General features: G+C 45.5%; 1 protein-coding gene across 1 annotated transcript; it reads left to right on the top strand.

The window, feature by feature from the left end:
- The first annotated feature begins 169 nt into the window (after positions 1-169).
- Positions 170-15,097, top strand: naa25 (N-alpha-acetyltransferase 25, NatB auxiliary subunit). The gene is made up of 24 exons (XM_084482950.1): positions 170-233; positions 1,604-1,689; positions 2,136-2,274; positions 2,821-2,939; positions 3,452-3,526; positions 3,743-3,850; positions 4,413-4,491; positions 4,717-4,828; positions 4,941-5,030; positions 5,634-5,806; positions 6,087-6,199; positions 6,387-6,600; positions 7,997-8,086; positions 8,394-8,574; positions 8,724-8,823; positions 9,082-9,233; positions 9,527-9,652; positions 10,248-10,497; positions 11,079-11,202; positions 11,514-11,579; positions 11,699-11,796; positions 11,916-12,026; positions 12,630-12,770; positions 13,043-15,097. Exons 1-24 carry the CDS (start codon positions 176-178, stop codon positions 13,163-13,165), a joined length of 2,928 nt encoding a protein of 975 aa, XP_084339076.1. The 5' UTR covers positions 170-175; the 3' UTR covers positions 13,166-15,097.
- The last annotated feature ends 69 nt before the right edge of the window (positions 15,098-15,166 follow it).

Here is a 15,166-nt window from a genome sequence, read left to right as displayed (position 1 = left end):
AATATATAATCAAAAATCAAAAATGATTAAGGCATTGGATACTGCCACTCTTGGGACAACAAGCGCATGTGAATGGTACACAACTCCTCAAAATGACGGGGGGTTGGGGGAGTTCGAGCTACATATAGGATGTAGTGCGCATGTGCAAACATTTACCCAGGTAAACCCCACCACCATGGCGGCGCGAGGCCATGTGCAGGATCCGAACGACAGGAGACTCCGGCCGATATACGGTAGGGTTTCAATGGGAAGTGATACCTACGCGTATTGTGTAGCTGTGCATTAACCCTCGCGTCGCATGTAGTCGTGCGGGCTTTTGTCCGGCACGAGGTTTAGTTCATGGAAACACTGCGGCCCATGAAGTCGCAGCCCCGAACATTGTTGCCCGCAGCGCCGGATGACAGTGCACCTTATCACAGTGTCATGCGGTGACCTCTCCCTCATTTATACTCTAACTCCTCGTACTTGTGTTCAGTCGCCCGGTGTTGTCCTAGGACAGCGGTCTTCCGACGAGTTGGTGTCTGACGTCTAGGAGAAGGCAGAGTGTGCTTTATGTGCTAACGCTAGCCCTTTGACAGCTAGCTAGCCGTCTACAACAATGTTAGCAGGACCCAGTATAGACATGCTGCATTCGGTGTGCTTGTTTAAACATGCTTTGTGCTATTTGGATGCATGGTTGCACTGGGGTGCTTCTCTGCGATGCATCAGCGGATTGAACATTAAACTCGTGTGTCGGTAGCATTTGCATACCTCTGAGTAGGAGATGCTAGCAGCTACCTCAGCCTAGTAGTGTCTGGGATCACTGGCTCGCCTGGTGTGACTTCATTCTTCACTTTGTCCCCCAGAGATGAATAAAGTAAATCCTTGAGTTCCTGCTTTTTTGGTAAACAGCGTTTTGGTAACATGTTTGTCTTCAGGGTCTGCGCTTTTCTTGTTTGTACTTTGTACATGTGTTATGTCTTATGCAGTATTAAGATCACTGTCCATATGACGCCTTTCTTGCACTCTGGATAGTGACATGAGTCTTTGTGTGGGGCCAGTGCTAATACGGTATAATCGATTGGGTTGCACTGTAGGAAAAGACGCTTGCTTTAGCTCTGCATACATGTTTTTGTTTAATGTAAAAGATCTCAAACGTCCGTACACTTATGCAAATATTTCATCAAGCTTGAATGTTTGAATCAGACCTGCTTCATTACAGGGCGCCATATTGGATGGTCCGTCCTTAATTACTAAACACATGTTCTGGTGTATGTACTATTGTGCTACGTGTCAGTTATCACAGGTCATGAAAGTGTCAAGTTTACTGGAGAGAATAGACATGACCACAATGTCCTGTCTAGTGCGGTTAAATTTGGCTGCCAGCTGTCTGTGTGTATGTGGGTGTGTGTGTGTGTGTGTGTGTGTCTCGCAGGGGGCGTCTGCAGAAATAACAGGACAAATATGACCAGGCGCTCTGGGACAGACCTAATTATACTATTTAATGGAAACATGGAACAGGCATTCAGTCATCATGAACGCTGTATCAATTATATGGCTCTTAAATAACATATAATGACTCCTGTTATTCAAAATACTGTCCATGCATTCGGTTTTCCCCCAGATTACCTCGATAATGGCAACAACAAGATGGCTATTCAGCAGGCTGACAAACTGCTGAAGAAACACAAGGACTTGCATTGTGCAAAGGTAAGTTGTTAAGATGAACACTCTTGAAGAAGCCAGAGGGTTCATTTGTTTGAATAATTAATAGATATTGTTTTGCTAAATTTATTTTTAGTTTAGCCAGCTAATTATTCATAGCCCTTAACAACGCCACATTAATACTGTGGTGTTAATCATTAGTTCAGCAACCCTGGTTGATGAAAACATGCTTTAAAATAATTTGAGACCCCACTCTTTAGCTGGTTGATAGCAATGCTGCTAACGACAACAAGATACTAGATTAGTCTAGTTTGGCACCTTTTGAGACATGGGAATATCCTAAACAGACCCTTTTCTAGAACTATGCCATACCAGTGTATTCTGACCATGTGTCCTTAGGATAAACCATGACCTGATTATATGTTAATTGTATGCAATAAAGGAACAGCTTTCCTTTTGATATAGAAATGGCTGTTTCCTGTTTTCTCAAGGTCCTGAAGGCCATCGGTTTGCAGCGAACGGGGAAGCAGGATGAGGCTTTTATTTTGGCACAGGAAGTTGCTACGCTGGAGCCCACCGACGACAACTCCCTGCAGGCCCTGACCATACTGTACAGGGAGATGCACCGACGTGAGTCACACCGCAGGATCCTGAGCACACACTTCAGTGGTGCTCACTGCAGTTGTAGTTCTCTTGAGCAAGGAATAAAGCACAACGATGATGATGTACTTCAGCAGTAGTAAGCGACCCTGGCTCCGCCTCAGCCGCACCCTCTCCCCCGTCGTACAATATGTTCCCATAACGGGACACCCCGGAGCAGTTTATTCTGCTCATACCACAGTTACCAACAGGGATTAGATGTAGATGAAAGTAACTCGTAATATTGATTTTGGTTGGATTTATAGCTCATTGATTCGGATCAGTTAAAAGCCAAAGGTGTCCGGTAATTGCAAATGATGGACAGCCTTGAATCAAGTCTTTAACAATGTGGGATATAATGGCATAGTTAATGCATAGTTTCAATAATGTAAACCCCAGCTGTCAGTAATGTTTCCACATATCTTTACATGAAAACTTTGCAGACATATTTTTCCGTGAATGTATGATGGTCCTGTTCTGCGGTGGGCCCAGGCTGCAGTACCTCTCATCGACGTGTTGTGCTTGGTCTGGTTTCAGCCGAGCTGGTCACCAAGCTGTACGAGGCGGCGGTGAAGAAGGTCCCCCTCAGTGAGGAGTACCACTCGCACCTCTTCATGGCCTACGCCCGCGTGGGGGAGTACAAGAAGATGCAGCAGGTTTGACCACCATCTCCCCAAAGCCCCCAATGCGTAGTTACACTGTTGTGAAAGGGACCCTTGCACGGTTCGCAGCTGAGTCAGTCAGACTCGGCTCCTCCCTCGTTCTCATACGATCGTGCAAACTGTCATCAATCAACACACAACATTACAACTAAGTTCCTTTCAGCTGAGGAGCGCTTCATGTTCTGAATCGGGAGGTTGTTGCCCAGGCCAGTCCCTCTTCACCACTCTGCTAACTTAACACAGTGGTCAGAGAGTGAGAGTCGAGTCTGGGAGAACGAACGAGAGAGAACTGAAACGTTGAATGAGGTCGTTTCGTTCTTGTTAAAGAGTCGGTGTGTGTGTGTGTGTGTGTGTGTGTGTGTGTGTGTGTGTGTGTGTGTGTTACCAAGTGTGTAATACTACCAGCTAGACGATGGTGATGATGTCCATTTTAACTACAGTTAATTTATCGACTTTTGATTCCACGCTAAATACCAATCTGCCTTATTCTGCTCTTCATTTTACAGGCAGGAATGGCTCTCTACAAGATCGTCCCCAAGAACCCTTACTACTTCTGGTCTGTAATGAGTCTCGTAATGCAGGTCAGTGCAGGCTTCCATCCCGTGTAACCTATGCCAACGTTCATCAACACTGTTCACTTTTCATATTCTTACGTGTGTGTGTGTGTGTGTGTGTGTGTGTGTGTGTGTGTGTGTGTGTGTGTGTGTGTGTGTGTGTGTGTGTGTGTGTGTGTGTGTGTGTGTGTGTGTGTGTGTGTGTGTGTGTGTGTGTGTGTGTGTTCTCGTGTGTTCGTTCAGGCCATCTCGGCCCAGGATGAGAAGCTGGCCCAGACCATGTTTCTCCCCCTGGCTGAACGCATGGTGGAGAAGATGGTGAAGGAGGAGAAGATAGAAGCAGAAGCTGAGGTGAGGAGATGGTCATTTTGATATCAATTGATTACTGTTCTAGAGATAATGTTATAGAGCCCATTGCTTCAGCAGCAGGGTGATTGGTCGATCCATCATCCGTCTGTGAGGGCCCTCTCACTTTGTGACGTCACAGCAGATCGATTTTGAAATCACTTGACACATCTGGTGGTAATGTAGGGGCCGCTTGATGTATGCATTGGAAACATTAGTCTTTTTAAAGACACTTGGAATAGGATGGCGATGTGGGGCTGGTGATCATTATTATTATTAGGTGCCAAGCACAAAGTGCGAGGAACCTATTGTAATTGTTAGTTTTATTATTATTATTATTATTCCGCCGCGTTTGCATTACACAGCCTAAACCGCTCGCACGCTTTTTACGAAACTTACTACACCTGTAGAGGTTGACCCAAGATTAACAGACAGCAAATATTACACTGATTGGCCCAAAGGTGGCGCTATACCAACTGCCCAAAAATGCAAACTTTGCACAAGCATATCTCGTTATTATTATTAGTGTAACAATAGAGGTCTGTGTTGTGTTGTTGTGTGGCTTCAGGTGCAGCTGTACTTTATGATACTGGAGCGGTTGGGGAAATGTGAAGAGGCCCTCGACGTGATCAGGGGCCCACTTGGTGGTAGGCGCGTGTGTTTGTGTCTGTGTGTTAGCGTGTGTGTGTGTGTGTGTGTGTGTGTGTGTGTGTGTGTGTGTGTGTGTGTGTGTGTGTGTGTGTGTGTGTGTGTGTGTGTGTGTGTGTGTGTGTGTGTGTGTGTGTGTGTGTGTGTTCACATGCGTCATCATGGATGCACTACCACAGAGTCTGACCGTGCCACGCTGTGTTTCTGTATCCCCCCCCCCGTAGAGAAACTGACCAGTGAGTTGCAGAGCAGAGAAAGCAAGTGTATGATGCTGTACCAGCGACTACAGCGCTGGCCCGAGGGCAACGCCCTGGCCAGCAAGCTGCTGCTCAAAAAGTAGGAACCTCCCACGCTGCCCTTATTGGGCTGTACCTACCGCTCACCTTCATCTGCTTCCCGCTGCCCTTGGTTGGCTTTACCAGTGTTTTCTGTTCCTGTGTCGTTTTAGCCCCGATGATTGGCAGTTCTATTCTTGTTACTTTGACTCCCTCTTCCACCTGATTGACCAATCGTGGAGCCCCCCGGAGGAAGGAGAACAGTAAGTAGCAGAGGGGGGGAGGGAGGGATTTTATTTAGCTTAATATGTCTTAGAAAATTCCCCAAATTGGGTTATTTTGAAGGAATGGAACTTGCTGATTCTACATAATTGTCTGTCCTAGATAGTTCTCTTTGTTCATCCTGATCTCTATTTTTTTTTTAACACTAATTTAAGAAGAAAGTTTGGTTAGCTGGTTACGTCAAGCAGGGTTGTCTATGTGGGTGCATAGGATTTTCCAACAGTAGCTATGTTATGACATGCTCAAGCCTATAGCCTCTTATTATGCTCTGTAAATGGTCTGTATGCTGTCAGTATGTCATCTGTTACCTACACTATGCAGGAAGAATTCCCTGGATGGATTGACGAGTGGATGGCTATTCTATTGTTGTATTATATGTTGTATATGTATAATATGTTGTATCTATATCTATTATTGTTGTATTTCTATTGATTCTATTGTTGTGAAACCTTCGGGCTCCGATATTCTTCAGCAGAGTCAATTGTGGGAAAAGTTACATACTGCAGGTTAAGCTCAGCAACCGAGCATACTTTAGACAATCTTAACTCCATATCCCCCCCCGCCATCTGCCGTCCCTCCCCCAGCTGTACAGAAGGTGGCGTCCACAACAGCGTGGCCGAGGCCATGACGTTCGTGGAGGACCGCATCCAGGCAGAGAACAAGAAGGAGACCCGGCAGCTCCGGGGGCCTTACCTGGCCCGCCTGGAGCTGATCCACAGGCTGAGGGAGAGGGGCTGCCCCGAGGAGGCCCAGCTAGGTACACCACAGACAGGCCTCCCTCCCCCTTTAAAGGGGCCCTTTTGTTTTATCACTATCAGGTGTGAGGGGGAAATTGGATATTACAAGCCATTTGTGACATCACAAATGGGGGGTGTCCATGCAGATGTATAGCTCGCTCCCTTGTGGACTGCACTTGACTTGTAAGCTGGTGTTTTGGTCTATCCATCATACAGCTGGGCGGAGACTCCCGCTTGTCGTGTCACTAGGCAGTGAGTCTAATGTCGTTTCCCGCCTTTCCGTCGGGGCTCTGTGTGCAGGGGAACCGTGGGAGCTGATGACGCAGTACTTCAGTCAGTTTGGAGACAAGCCCTGCTGCATCACGGACCTGAAGTTATACCTGCACCTGATGCCCCCCGACCAGCACCTCAAGGTCTGTCGTTGGCTCTCTCCCTCTCTGTCCTCCTCCGTCTGTCGAGCTCTTTTATCTTATGTCTCCCTCTGTCTTAACACGCAAACACACAGCGAGTCTCGACTTAGACTCTGCATTCACACGATACACACACACACAGCTGAAGCCCTGCTCTGAGGTCTCTTTCTCGCCTGGCGTTGGTCTTCAGTTCATCAGTGGGCTGGGGGAAGCGGTGCCGCTCGGCGGGGAGTCTGAGGAGGAGGGCGGCTCTGTGTTCCCGGAGGACACCAAGGCCCTCCAGAGGCACCTGTGCGTGTGTCAGCTGAGCCGCGCGCTGGGCCTCCACCACGCCCTCGGCACCGAGGGGAAGCTGAGGGTCATCAGAGACCTCAAGGCCCACTATCACCACGGCCTCAAGTTTGGTGAGTCGTTGGCTGTGGAGACTGTGGAGGCATCGTGGTTATGGATTTCTTTTGTGGTGCAAAAAATAAATCATTTTGTTATCTAATGGCATCTTCGGTGTTAAAGGTCCCATGGCATGAAAATTTCACTTTATGAGGTTTTCTAACATTAATATTAGTTCCCCTAGCCTGCCTATGGTCCCCCAGTGGCTAGATATGGCGTTAGGTGTAAAATGAGCACTAGGTATCCTGCTCCGCCTTTGGAAAAATGAAAAGCTCAAACGCGCCGATTTGGATTTTTCCCTGTATGTTGTCATATGGGGAAATGTTACCTCCCTTTTCGTGTGTGTGTGTGTGTGTGTGTGTGTGTGTGTGTGTGTGTGTGTGTGTGTGTGTGTGTGTGTGTGTGTGTGAGAATATACACACTGTAACGCAAGTGTTGTACACTTTATTGTTAGTTGGATGACCTGCTGTTGGTGTTATGGCCCATAACACGCAACACAATTAGGCAAGCTTGCGTAAAGCTTGCATTTGGTGAAAAGACTAGACTGCGTCAGGTTCTCTGACGTCTCTGGTATTTCCACAACGAGACTCGTAGTGTGGACATAGTGCGGGTTATCTCAGAGCCAAAGTTCTCAGGAACTGGCTTTGAACTTTGGCTATTTCCACAACGAGTCTCGTTGTGGAAATACCAGACTGAAGTACATGAACCGCGACATGGAGGAGGAAGGGATTGACTCCCGCCGAAGCAGTGGTGCCCCGGCGGCGGGCGACCATCGTGGGCAACAATCCCTTTCTCCTCCATGTCGCGGTTCAGTCTACTTCAGATTGATGTGGAAGTGGAAGAGTCGTTAGAGATTCATAATATCGTCTGGAGGCACACAGATTTTGGACGTGATAATATATATTATATGAAATAGATATCTATGTATAATATTTCTATATAGAATATTTACAGAACACGGCCAAAAGCTGCGTGTGCCTCGCCATTGCTATACATCCACTGTAAACACTAGCGCATGGTACCGTGGCCGCAAGCTGCTCAGGGCCACACCCCCACCCCCCACCTTGACCCACCTCTAAAAAAACGGCATGTTTGTGGAGAGCTCATTGTGGGACTGGCTCGTAGTGACTGTAATTCTGCACCAAGGCTGAATTTCTTGAACATCTTCCAAGTACTGTATTAGGGGCCCACTAGCATCTATATAAAAGCATTCATAAAGTAGCATGTCATGGGACCTTTAAACACACACAACCTTGTTCCTAACAAAGTCTCAGTGAATCAGTACATCTCCCAATACAAACCACAAAGACCTTTTTTTTTTAAATAACTTGACTACAGTATACAAATCTTTCTCCTTTCGTTTTGTATAATCTCTCCCTCATAAAATGAGTGACTCTTTGTGTGCTTGAACAGGTGCAACGGCTCTGAAGACGGAGCTGCAGTTCTCTGACATGTACTGTCTGATGGCCGCTCACGTGTACGTCGACCTGTGGAAGGAGACCGGTCAGTATCCCCTTCAGATGTATTCATCCTGCTCTGCTTCCATCTCTCTGGCTTTTAAGTCTGTTCAGTCAATTTAGTTCTTTCTCCATTTGTCTTTCCATTCTTTCTCAATTTGTTATTTCCGTCTTTCTCAAATTGTGTTTTCCTTCTTGCTCAATTTGTCTTTACTTTCTTCCTCATTTTCGTTCGGCTTTTGTCTTTGTTTGTCAATTTGTCTTTCTTTCGTCATTCATTTATTTGTCTCTCTCCGTCTTCCTTTCCGTCGGTATCCTATTATAATGTGTGTACTGTTCGCCGCCACCACCAGGGGAGGAGTCCATGGCCTGGCAGGGTATCGGGCTGCTGCAGGAGGGCCTGTCCCACTCGCCCTCCAACGCCCAGTTCAAGCTGCTCCTGCTCCTTCTCTACTGTCACCTGGGAGCCTTCGAACCCGTGGTGGACCTCTACTCCAGCCTGGACGCCAAGCACGTGCAGCACGACACCATAGGGTCAGTGCGGGGCGCGCACGCACAGACACCCACATGGCAAAAATATACACTTGGTATCAGATCAATGTTACTAGTATCAGCATTTTATGTTTTTTTATTTTACATTTTTATTTTGTGAAAAGTGAAAATATCCCCTCTCTTACTTTTAGGTATCTGTTAACTCGTTATGCTGAGCCTTTGGGTCAGTTTGCTGCAGCCTCCCAGTCCTGTAATTTTACCCTCAGGTTTTTCCACTCTAACCAGAAAGATGTAAGTCATCCAATGTCCAGCCGTTGTTTTTTTTGTCTTTACTTTTAGTATAGAGGCTTTACTAGGAAAGGCATCGTCCAACGTTATCGAGACATTTATCCGTATCCAGATTTGTACTGTTTAACTTTAACATTAATCTCTCAAATGTTATTTCTCTCCTTAACATCTCCATGTATTCATCTTTTTTTTGTCTGTTCCTTTTTTCATTTCCTATTCATTTCTCATCTCCTCTGTTGTCCTTGTGTGTCGCTCCACCAGACCTCAGAGTACATCATCCAGGCGTATAAGTATGGGGCGTTCGAGAAGATACCAGAATTCATTGCTCTGCGCAGCCGGCTCAACCAATCGCTGCACTTCGCTCAGGTCCGCACAGAGAGGATGCTGCTAGACCTCTTCCTGGAAGCAGACATGTGAGGAATATACTCTCTCACTCACACTTGTGGAATGTCAACAACAACAAATAAACAACCTCAACTTGGGAACCGCATCAAAAAATAATTAGAATTGTGAATTTTAAATGAGACAAATTCCCCCCTATATTAGAGGGTGGTTACTGTATCTATGTATGACCAAAGCAGCGATGACTATGCAGGAGAAACGGATGTCTGAAACAGGCTGCTTTAAAATGTTACATAATGGAAGTGGCATCCTTTCACAGGAAGTTAATCTTTGGTTGCGTCTGTGTGTGTTGGTCTTTCGACAGCGTGTTGAGTCTGGAGGAGAGTGTGAAGTCTATGAGTTTGACCCCAGAGGAGGACGACATCCCCTGGGACACCCTGAGAGACAACCGAGACCTCACCGTGCTCACCAGCTGGGATCCTAGAGATAGGTGCGTACTAAGGACAGTCTAAGGACGCTGATGCTGCCTCATTGTGCTCTCCTATTGGATTAGGTCCTGTTTTATTTTTTTCCACTATCAAATTGAAGTTGCTATAGTGTTTTTTTTCTAATGTGCAAAAAATTCATACAAATAAAAAAATATATACATATTATTTTTTTGTTCCTCTCCAACTAATGATGAATATATTATTTTTGGGGTGTGATGACAAGTCGTGAATCCGGCATCGAGGAGAATTCTCCACCCTGGACCTTCAACTTTAATCCAACAATAAAACCCCCCATCCTATGGGCCTTTAATGCGCTACCATGCTGAAAACCCAATTACTATAAACACCAGTTCAACTTTTACCTATTACCTTAAACATGCCCATGAACCCGACCCCCTTCAACTCAAACCATGACCTTCGAACAGACATTTCCATCAACATCAACGCGCCTTTTTTTTTTTACGTTTTACAAAACCCAGCTCCACTCTGAACGGCCCTCACCGTGTCTGTGCCCCCCCTCCTCCCCCCCCCCCCCCCTCCTCCTCCCCCCCCCGCCCCCCCCCCTCCTCCTCTCCCCCCCCTCCCCCGCCCCCCCAGGTCTCTGACTGAGGAGCACCGGCGAGCCTCCATGGAGGAGGAGTGTCTGTGGCTGAGGATGCGCTCCCTCACCCTGCGGCTGCTGGCGGCCCTGACCACGCCGGGCCACGCCCACCAGCAGCAGCAGCAGAACTCCCTGGGCAGCGAGAACGGCGTCGGGGGGGACAAGGCGTCGGTGGCGGCCCGCCTCTTCTCCCAGCTGGAGCAGACGCTGCAGCAGGCCGTCTGCCTGTCGGAGAAACGCGCACAGGTAGGGTTCTCCAGGCCAGGAAGTGTAGTCCTTATTTGGGCCACATTTGATTGCGTTTATATTTGTGTGTATATTCATATTTTAATTGGGGGCGGGGAAGTTTTGAGCCTAGTGAGGGACGTCCTGATTTTCGTTTGCGTTTCATTTCAATTGCACCCTGGGCTTGGCTGGGCAGCAGTGGATTTCCAAATATTGCCACCACAGCCGTATGTTGAAAAGACACTGAGTGTGAACCCGTGGGGTCTGGATGGTCTCATGAGGCTAGCTATTGGTGGTTGTTCAGTCGCACCTGAAAGGTACCGGGTTCAATCCCCAATGACCGCTGCCTAACCCCTGAGCATGATGCCTCAACCCCTACCTGCTCCTTGATGACATGCATCTAAATCACTCTGGATAAAACCACTTTGTACTCAGAATTGATTTCATATAATTGATTTTGGCTCCCAGTTCAATTGTCGTTCCATGTTCATTTTAATTAAAATGGTGCTACGTAGTGTTTGGAGCCTTTTGTAAAGTCGTGGCTGCGGTGTTTGTGTAATGCTGGGTTTTCTGTGTTTTGTGCGTCCGGCGGGGGTCTCCAGTATCCATTCCTGGGCCCCCCGTCCACGCGGCTGGCTGCGGCCCTGGCCTGTGGGGGCTGCCAGTGTCAGACCTCAGCGCTGCAGCTCACCGTTCATCTGCAGGAGCTGGAGACAATGGGACTGGGTGAGACGGATCATTCCAGAATCTCCTATATGGATTGTGTCTATAGATGTTGTTTTGTTACTTAAAATGATATAGTTTTCAGTATATTCTTGTTTATGTATGTATATAATGTAATAATGTGTAATGTATTTTTTTCTTGCATTAATTATGGTTGTGATGGACAAATCTCTTGTCTAGGTTAATAAAGTACATCCTTTCTTATCCATTTCTTATCATTCTTATCCACTTGTTATAACATTACTCAGCCTTCCAGTCAACATGTGTAAATTCTAATCTGGGGCTTCCTTGTGGTCTTGTTGTCTTCTGTATAGATGAGTCAACAGAGCTTCAAACCCGGATCTGCAACAATTTTAAATCTTTAGTAATACAACTTCAAGGTAAGACGTTTGCTTTGTATATGTCAAATGAATCGTTTTTTGTTTTGAACCCCCGACCAATATTTGGGTCAACATTTGATGCTAAACAATGATGTTTGATGATGTTTGTTTTTTTGCAGAAATGTCAAATAAATGCAAAGGCGATCTTTTGGAAATGAAAGACAGCCGGTTGAAAACCCAGCCCTCCTTATTAGAAAACCTAGTCTTCTTTCTTGAGGTGAGACATTCGATACTTGTCAACACAATGACATGCAGTGCACCTCTTATACATCCACCATGAGTTGCCAAGCTGATGTAAACCATAGAAACACACTGTGTTTGCCCCCTCTGATGCAGACGATGAGCGTGGTGCTATGGGTGGCCAGTCACTGTGCTAAGGTGATACGACCACTCAAGGCGAGTCTACAGAAAAAGAAGAAAAAGAAAAAGGACACCAACACAGCACCGGTAAGGCTGCTCACTTTTGTCACTTCTTCTCACCTTCCCCTGTTGTGTCTTTCACTCCTTGTGTAAGTTATGGTGTACATTTTCTGACCTGCCTTGATATAATTGACGTCACGTAATCATTTGACTGTAATTGGCAACACAGCCCATCCACATAGTATTGGGAGCATGCTGACTGCAGAAGTGCAAAGGATTATGAGGTGTCACATCTAAAGTTTCAGGTCACGGTGGGTGTGCAAAAGTGGAAGGAACTTTAAGCTAGAACTTTAAAAGAACGGGTGCATTGTTTACATGCCGGGCGACACTTTGATCGGAAAAATGACAATCATCACACAAGGATTTTATTTACAATTAGTCTTGAGTTTAATATCAGGATTAGAAGTGCATCCAAGCCGCTGCTGGGCTATTTTCAGCTGCTAAACTAGCTTGAGGATCCAAGATTGCTCGAGCTTCTAAGCTAGCTTAAGCTTCTAAACTAGCTTGAGCTGCTAGGCTAGCTTCAGTGAGCTGGTCTGGAGGGGAGATGGGGGAGATAAGCTATTTTGACCGGTGGGCGGGGCTACAGCCGATAGTGAAGAGATGGTTTGTGTTTCCTCTGCGGTCTAGCCCGCGGTGGTGTGTGGATTCCAGGCGCTGACTGGTGGCCTCCAAGAGGTCCTCAGCCAGGTGCTGGAGCACATCAAGACCCAGGAGCTGGGGCTGACGGCTCTCAAGCTGGCCTCTCTCACCTTGGAGCCACACACACAGGTAATGACAACAACACACACGTAGCCCCCCCCCATCCACACACAGGTAACCTCCCTCACATGCATGTACACACTTATTTTATCCTTAATGTTGATCTTCTTCTTTTCTCAATTACTATTCAAACTACTGTTTGGATAGCCTCAGACTTTGTAATACGATCATAATCATGAGGGTAGGAATGATGATTGTAATGGTGTTAATGATAATAATTATGAGGACGACCGGCGTGACAATACTCGTTTTGATATTAACGATGGATTATTGTCTCTCAGGAGGAGGAGTCTTTTATCAGGGCTGGTATGGACAAGGTGCACAGCAGTTATTTACGCTCGCTGCAGGAGTTGGGAGATCTGCTGAAGAGGAGAGCAGAGACGCTAAAGACCCTCAAGATCTGACACGCCATCGCCACCCGACACCCCCGATCAAGATTATTGTTATTGTTATCACCTTCTCCACCCTCCCCCTCGCACCACTGTCAATCTTTATCTTGGCTCATCGTTTACACCACACCCACCAGCTCCACATACCCTCCCCCAATGCCAGCTGAAAAAAAAAAAAAAAAAAGTTTTGGTTGGAATCTCCATCTCCCCTTTCACGTCTCCTCAAGTTGGGTTCTTGTGAATTGCTCCCGGCCTCCCGCTCCATTTCACTCAATCGGGCGGGTCTCTCTCTATCTCACGTAGCACAGCCGACTCTCATAAAGTGTTCTTGGAAAATGACACAGCAGTTGCAAAGTAAGAAAAAGACATAACCATAGCAGTGGAAAAATAGATGATTATAAAAACAGTTTTAGATTTAACGACTTATAAATTATTGTACATAGTCCGCAGAGCTAAGCCTCACCATCATCGTCAACTACTCTTTGACTGAACAGGAATATAAAGAGAGACAATAAAACCACTATTTCCATTGTATGTTAGTTATTATGGCCGCTCCCCCCCAACCCCATTTTAATTTGTGACTGAGGTTAGTGTCCGTTTTGTTTTTTTTAGATGCACACGTGTTCTCCATTGGCATGGTTGCTTGTCCTACATTTAGATGTGGGAGTTTGAATTAGATGGCACTATTTTATATCAGCATCCATCACAGACACGACGTGAGGCCATAGCTGAGGGGTCGGAGACTGAATTCACTTGGTTGTTTTAAATATTTTAATTTTGCGTGTTCATTTTGGTATCGGGAGAGGTTCACTCATGTACCAGTCAAATTAATTGAAACGTGTAAGCTGCACAATTTAAGGAATTAAGTTAGGATGTCAGCTGCATTTCGCCCCCCCCCCCCCGATACTGGTTTCAAAATCGAACACCCATCAACTCTTTTATATTGCACTTTCCAAATGAGTTGAGAGTATGAGGAGAATATGGTTGAAGACTGTTTATGATTCTGTCATAATGAATGCTCCACAAACATATTGCCTACATTACCTACTGAGCCATTTTAAGTACAAGGTGTGTTAATGCAATAGAAGACGTGGATGTCAACTTTTTCAACAACTAATTGAAAGACTGTGCTTGTATATTTAACAATAAATATGACAATGAGGTTAAAATAAATATCAACACATGCTAGGATTAAACTAAAACCAAGTGCCTGTGTTGTCAATACATGTACCCATTCAAAACTCAACAAAGCCGAGATTTTGATTTAATCAACCATTTCAGATGGGTGATCTTCTCATGTCTGTTTTTCTACAAAAATGAAATGCAATAGAGGTAGGTTTTGTGACTCTTGGTTGGCTCTTTGCTTTTGCACTAAACTGCCATAACCAGTTATTGTATTTTCCACAGCTATTTCAACATTGGACCTAATTTGTAAATAGATTTAAGATGGTACATTAACTAAACTGCTGCAGTAGAAAATCAATTTGTTGTGTTTTGTTTTGCCTTGGTCTACCGCCTCCTTTGAAATATACAGGACATTTAGTCTCCTCAAAATCAGCTTGTGAAAAAAGAAAAGCTTAAAGATAATTTTCAGTTGACTGCATAAGGAACTAAATTGGCGAGTGAAATTCATGCAACAGCATTATTAAGAATAAGCCAAGAACGCAGCCATAAGCTTTCTGATGACCCAAACATTGCAAACTTTTAGTGCTGTAAGTTAACCGGGGTCTCTTCTGTGTTAAACAATTAAAAATAAATCAGAATTTAGAGTAACTTAATATATCCCATCTCACCTTGTATATTCATAGAGACGTTTGCTAAACATGCATTTGTTTTGGCTTCTGGCCCACCCGATTCATTAAGGTTGAGAAAGTTGTTATCCAAGTTTTTGTTGAGGTTTTGAATGTTGGTTGATTGAGTGTCATCTCACCCTTTCATTCTTTTGTTAAAAAATGGAAAACAAAAACACTGGAATGTCAATGTCATGTTTTTTTTTTAAATAAAATTAGTAAATAT

Source organism: Micromesistius poutassou, assembly GCF_964030765.1.
Source record: "Micromesistius poutassou genome assembly, chromosome: 18".
NCBI classification, from domain to species: Eukaryota; Metazoa; Chordata; class Actinopteri; order Gadiformes; family Gadidae; genus Micromesistius; species Micromesistius poutassou.
This window is presented reverse-complemented; position numbering and strand designations above follow the sequence as displayed.

Bases quoted from the DNA above. Each gene is read 5' to 3' on its own strand.
- naa25 (XM_084482950.1), top strand. From the start codon at position 176: ATGGCGGCGCGAGGCCATGTGCAGGATCCGAACGACAGGAGACTCCGG. The intron at 2,275-2,820 runs GTGAGTCACACC...GTCTGGTTTCAG, and splicing joins GTACAGGGAGATGCACCGAC to CCGAGCTGGTCACCAAGCTG. The intron at 12,027-12,629 runs GTAAGGCTGCTC...TCTGCGGTCTAG, and splicing joins AGGACACCAACACAGCACCG to CCCGCGGTGGTGTGTGGATT.